General features: G+C 39.3%; 1 protein-coding gene across 1 annotated transcript; it reads left to right on the forward strand.

Annotated features, from left to right (window-relative positions):
• Positions 1 to 2,402: 2,402 nt before the first annotated feature.
• On the forward strand, positions 2,403 to 4,099 carry gchfr (GTP cyclohydrolase I feedback regulator). Its single transcript, XM_085932016.1, has 3 exons — positions 2,403 to 2,548; positions 3,012 to 3,106; positions 3,616 to 4,099. The coding sequence occupies exons 1-3, from the start codon at positions 2,513 to 2,515 to the stop codon at positions 3,740 to 3,742; spliced, it is 258 nt and encodes an 85-aa protein (XP_085788142.1). The 5' UTR covers positions 2,403 to 2,512; the 3' UTR covers positions 3,743 to 4,099.
• Positions 4,100 to 6,007: the final 1,908 nt, after the last annotated feature.

The raw sequence follows: 6,007 nt of genomic DNA on the forward strand, positions 1-6,007 counted from the left end.
GTTGGCTTTTTACCCACTCGTTCAACAAAATCTGTCTGCCACATTTATCACAACGGGGGTCAGTGCTGTGTGCGTGTCTACGGGGACGGGATAAATTTGGCATTGCCAGACACTGAGTTTGTTTTATTAAGAACGATTACGCCTACTAAGTGTCACGTTTTTACGATGTACGGAAAATAATCATACTCGACAAGACACAACTCTTAATTAAGTAGAATGTATCAGGAAGACCTCGTTCAACAAACCCAATTTTGATGAGCATTTTTTGTTTTGGTTTTTCAAAATTTGAACGACAAAACACAAACAACCTCAACGATCAAAACAGGAGGCATCTACCCTTTATTTGAGGATTTCTTTTTCTGCTGACTATTTATTTTTATTCCCTGCATTTGTAAAGCGATATCTGCGTTCTGACACTGCGTTGTCAAAATAGGCTCAATTCTTAATCAGCAAAGATGATAAAACTGATTGATTGAAAATGTGCGTATTAATGACAAAGAAAAAAACAGGGATTAATGACATGGAGGAAAGTGAAGAGTGTGAGTACTTTTGTCACTTCTGTGCATCTTTCCCATATTCATCCATCCGCCCATTTTCTATATTGCTTGTCCTCATTAGGTTCACAAATAAAACCTTTTTCAAGCTCCACTGTCATTAAACCCATTCATCGTGTATCTGCTGAGGGGCGGAGACCATGGAATGAAGTGTTGCTCGGCAGCACGGGTCGGCAAGAGACGATAAACAATAAAACCAAACCGGGAGCTTTTAATATCATCACACACCTACTTGATGAAAACGTAAATATCAGCCTGTAATAGAATATGAAAGGGGAAAATTGGCCCGCGCTCGCAATGGACCACCGTGCTGCCTTTTTCGGTTATTTCAAATAATACCACTCCCCCTTATTATAAAAACAATTTGACAGTTTTCCAGCACGATTGAGCCCGAGTGCACGAAACAATACGATTCCACGATACTTTGTTACAATAGTATTTTTTGTTTTCTGACTTTCTTGAAAACAAAATTATCTTGAGCTTTGTTAGGTTACAGACGATTTAGAAAAGCAATTGAGCATTCTTTTAAAATCACATTGCACACTAGCCGAGAAGGTTTAAGGGCCTTTTCTTAGTTCAAACAGCTTCCTGTGGATCCAGCAGTGGATGCGCTCCTTTGTCATCAGAGGTCTCAAAAGGAGGTGACTAAGGATTCCAATAACCAGCAGCAGATGAGCTAACGCAGTACAGGAAGATCTCGGGGGGGTAAAAGCAATTTTAATGATAGGGGTTTTTAATTATTGGCTTTTTGGGGGTATAACAATGTTTTCTTCTCTCTTTGTTTCAAACTGTTTTGTTTTTTTTACCGTAAGTGGAATGTTATCCATTAATACCGAAAGTAGTAGAGTCGAAAGTATTGTACTGTACCGCACTGTACTGTACATATTTTGAATGACAATGATCGCAGAAGCCAGTAGGTGGCAATATTCTCAGCTGTTCTCAAGGAGCACCTGAGTGAAGGGCCTCCAGATTGAAAGCTGTTGAGATATTTCTGGTTGCTTCAAACCACTGTTGTGTCTGATGCTTTCAACAATAAACAACACAGAAGGAACTGGATCATACTAACCAAAAAGAAAGCTAATGACGAATGAGATCTGGTCCAATAGTTCAAAGAATGAAACACAAATTGTGCCCGAAATAATTTTTACCCCTCAGTACGACACAAGGACAATGTCCAGCTCACATGGGCTTTGAGAACATCACATTTATTGTTGATCTTATCAGTACCTACCTCGCTTGTTTGCCTGTGGTCTTTCATTTCCTCCCGTCAGAGATGATCTAGCAGCCTGGATGAAATGTATCCATCTCTGAGGAGGAAATTACATCCACAGAAAAAATAAATGTATGCTGACATCAATGTGCACAAATATTAATTCAAATAATGTGAAGGGGAATACGCAACAACAGTCTAATGAAATCCAGTTTGCAATTTAGTGACATGATTTTCAAATATGGCAAGATGTTGAATATAATCTGGTGGTTTAACTTTTGTAGTACTCGTGATGAAATGCATTGTATCAAAAGTTACATGCTATGAGGTGTTTCTAATATGGTGTAAAATAAGATACCAACCACTATAATTGACACCAAATACACTTTTAAATATTTATCTCTCTGACCATTCTGATTAGTGTTGCATTTGGAAATGCATAAATCCACATGAACGCTCTTACAGTGGTTGTCATAAGATAAGGTCCTTTTTATTTAATAAAGTGGTTGTAAATAGAGCTAGAAAATAGAAAAGCATTATGAAGGTTTGCTTCAAATATATGAATCCCAAGTGACATAACACAGTCACGCAGAGGTATGGCTGTGATTGGTCCACTGTGGTGGGTGTTTCCGCATTCTGCAAATAGCTGTCAGCAGAAGCGCAACTTGCAAGAGGGGGAACTGTCGCGTCTGAGGAACCTCCTCGCTGTCTACTCGTGGGAATAGTGCTGCGAAACTACGGGGGAGACATGCCTTACATACTGATCAGCACACAGATCAGACTGGTGGGTAAAGACAGTGTGTGCTGTTTTTGTCATGTCTCATGTTGTACTTGTGGCATGTGGGTGGAGCTGGACGTTGTGTTTTTAAATTGGCCTCGCAACATCGGGCATGCTACAAATCAATGTAGGGGGGGGGGGGCAATGTGCAGAAGATGCAGAACAAGTTTTTTTTATGGCATATTAAAATCAGGAGATAGTAGACATTACAATTAGAGCTCTATTATATTTCACTTTTTAGATACAAAATAAAATATAAAAGATGTCAAAGATTTATTTTAAATTTCCCTAGATCCCTTTGTTGCCTGCATAACTCACACTGCATAGCTTTGAGAATCGGATTACCTATTTATAGCCGGTTTGCTTATTTGAGGATTAGTATTTACACCTGCCAGTGAAAACTTGAGTTGTACAACTACGTTGCAACACAACGCAGAGAATGATCAAGTGCTTCATTTCTGTCTTTCAGGAGAGTGGCCCGACCAATGTGGGAGATGAGTATTCTGATCCAGCTGTCATGAATTACTTGGGAGCAAGGAAAACAACCATGCTGGGAAATAATTTGTGAGTACTGTAATGCGTGCCTCGCCGTTTCATGATTTAAAGAAGTTCCCGCAATAGGGAATAGTTTGTAAAAAAAATATATTTGCGGGATGCATCATTCAACTTGCAGTCAATAAAGTCTAATGTCTTGTTCTTGATATTGCTCGCAAGTGTTCCGTTTTTTTTTTTTTTTATACTATTACATGTACAAAATGGTTTGAAATTTAAAGTGGCAATAAATCAAAAAACAGGTATATGTGAAAGTACGGGACCACTTATGTAATAAGAAGGGGAGGAGTGCTTCTTTGCACATTTTGAGTAAGGCCAGTGAGTGTGATGGGAAACAGGCTAGGCTCGGGAGGTGTTGTCATTGGCAACAAGATCCAAACGCTGCTGGGAAATGAACGAAGGTGTGGAAGGAAGTGAACAAACTGCAGAACAATTAACAAGATTCGAGCCTCCAAACAAAGTTGAGTGAGAACCCACATCTGCAGACAGCACCGGAGATTAACTCTGTTTATCTTATTTAGTTCAGAGTACCATGTGGACGAGCCACCTCGCCTGGTGTTGGACAAGTTGGAGAAGATAGGCTTCCGCATGCTGACAATGACAGGAGTAGGGCAAACGCTTGTGTGGTGCCTTCACAAGGAGCCATAATGACATTTCGACAGGTGGACCTGGAAACATCTTGAAAACGTTTTTTTTTTTTTCGCTGTGGAATTTTTAAAGCTACCAAGTTATCTATCCGTCCGTCTTCTATAGTGCTTGTCCTCATTTAGGGTTATGGGTGAGCTGAAGCCAATCAACAGGTTGCCAGCCAATGACAGGCAAAAAAATGTAGAAAAGTGAAATATGATCCTACACATATGATTTCTTCCATTGTGTTTATTTAATTTACTAATGATGACCAAATGTACATTTAGGGAGTGAAACATTGGTAAGTTTGTACTGACAGTAATGTTGCCAAATGATTTGCAGAACTTTCAAATGCTTGTGATTAAATACTTAAATGTCCCTTTATTGTGTCTTTATTGCATGAGTAATCATGTACAGTATGTTGTATGTTGAAATAGAACAATTCTATTTTAAGTGTTCACATCTCTTAAATCAAAACAGATTTTTCGATTCAAATCAGTTTTTGTTACACCCCTAGTCGTTGTATTTGGGCAGACACATCTTCAGCTGAGGCAGTACGAGGAAATCAAAGAGAATGAAGGCTGACAAAAATGGCAGCACAACAGGGTGATCCTCTTTGCGTGCAAGCCATCGTGTGCTCAGTGCTGGTCTGGCGGTGAATCGGTTTCTTGTAATTGCATTTCCTCTGTTGTCATTCGAACAGATTTTTGTTTGTGTTTGTGGACTTTTTTTTTCTGTTGTTCAAAAAAAAAAAATCCACCACATAAATAAACCCATGTGATGAAGGGCTATTGCAGAAGGAGAAGAGCAGATGTCTTCCACCGCACCACCACGTTCCGCAGCTGGACATTGTGTAACAAAGCCACACGGCAGAGGTGGGAGTGGCAGGGAGAGGTTGGATGCTGTGAAACCGCCATGTGGCTCCTAAATAATGCAATGTCTGCAGAAAAAGCCACCGCATGGGCTGACTTACACCATTAAATCTTAAATGAAGAGGAAAAAATGTCTATTTGAAAAAATATAGACCGACTAGTTCTTCGTTGACACACACGCAATCTAATAACAAAAGCAAAGTTCGGATTGACAAATTTGTCCCTGTGATACCCCTTTGACGAATAATATATGATGAAGTGCATTGAGATGAAGATATTGTCCGGGTTACCCCTACAATTAAAACATTGAAACAATAAAAATCTCTCCCCATTCTTTTAGCATCACATCTGTTCTGTGTAATCGTTAGGCTGACGATCAAAGAGGATTCCAAACAAAATACACTGGTCGATATCAATTTTTAATCAAGTGGCTTTGTGTGTCCCGAAACTTACAGTATTTTGGACACTGACCAGGTTTTGGAGATATTTAGTTTTGGGGGATTTAAGTTTGCTCAGTAAAATCTTGGGCAATATGGATTTTTGTTTGTGCAGATGAAAACCCTAAACTACCTCTAAACATTTTAATCTAGAGCATCTTTTTTTGGACATGGCAAGTGATTAACACCAGTCATTAGTATTTACTGTAAAATTTTGCCCGAGCGCAAGGTTCTAATTGTGACGCATTTGTGGCTAATATATAATTAGTTGGGTCTCCGGAGTTTGATGCCCACCTATCAGTTGTAAAATTACACAATCTTTTATCCTTTGCTTATTCCTTTCTTTTCTTTTTAAAAAGGAAATCTGCTTATTTGTACAAAAGCAAGTCCGTTTGTACCACGCCGCAGTTATGTAACAGTTAACTAACATAATAAACACTCTAACATTGTGTTTCACAGTCAATGACTTGGCAGCCAGGCTAGCCGAATTTCCACAGCAAAGGAACTACTTTGAACCGGCAGCCAAAGGACGTTTCTATGAAAGCCAAAGGCTGATCAGAGCTATCAGCATTAGCTTCGATAACACAATAGCGTTAAAATAATTTACGGTTAAATTGATGTTTCAAATTGCTCCATTGCCTCAAAATAAAGGAACGTTTTGAATCAGTCAAAGCAATGATGGATGTTCTTGTTGTGTGTTTACACTGTATTACATACGTCTGACATTCCAAGGTTAGCTTGAGGGTTGGTTCGTGGGGGAGAAAGAACTTCCACATAGTCACGGACTGTGGTTTGGATGGCTACGCATCTCAGCTGCTTTCACTGAGTTGCTGGACAAGTGCATGGGGCATGACGGAGCGGAGGCTTTTTGGCTACATTGAAAAGGTGTCTCGCTTTGCCAGATAAATCATACCCATTTAATTACATTAAGGTTTTAACAATGACTAAATTGCAACTACAATTCACTTTCAGGACTT

The sequence above is a fragment of the Syngnathus leptorhynchus genome, chromosome 15 (assembly GCF_054491065.1).
Source record: "Syngnathus leptorhynchus isolate UIUO chromosome 15, UIUO_Slep, whole genome shotgun sequence".
In the NCBI taxonomy this organism is placed as follows: Eukaryota; Metazoa; Chordata; class Actinopteri; order Syngnathiformes; family Syngnathidae; genus Syngnathus; species Syngnathus leptorhynchus.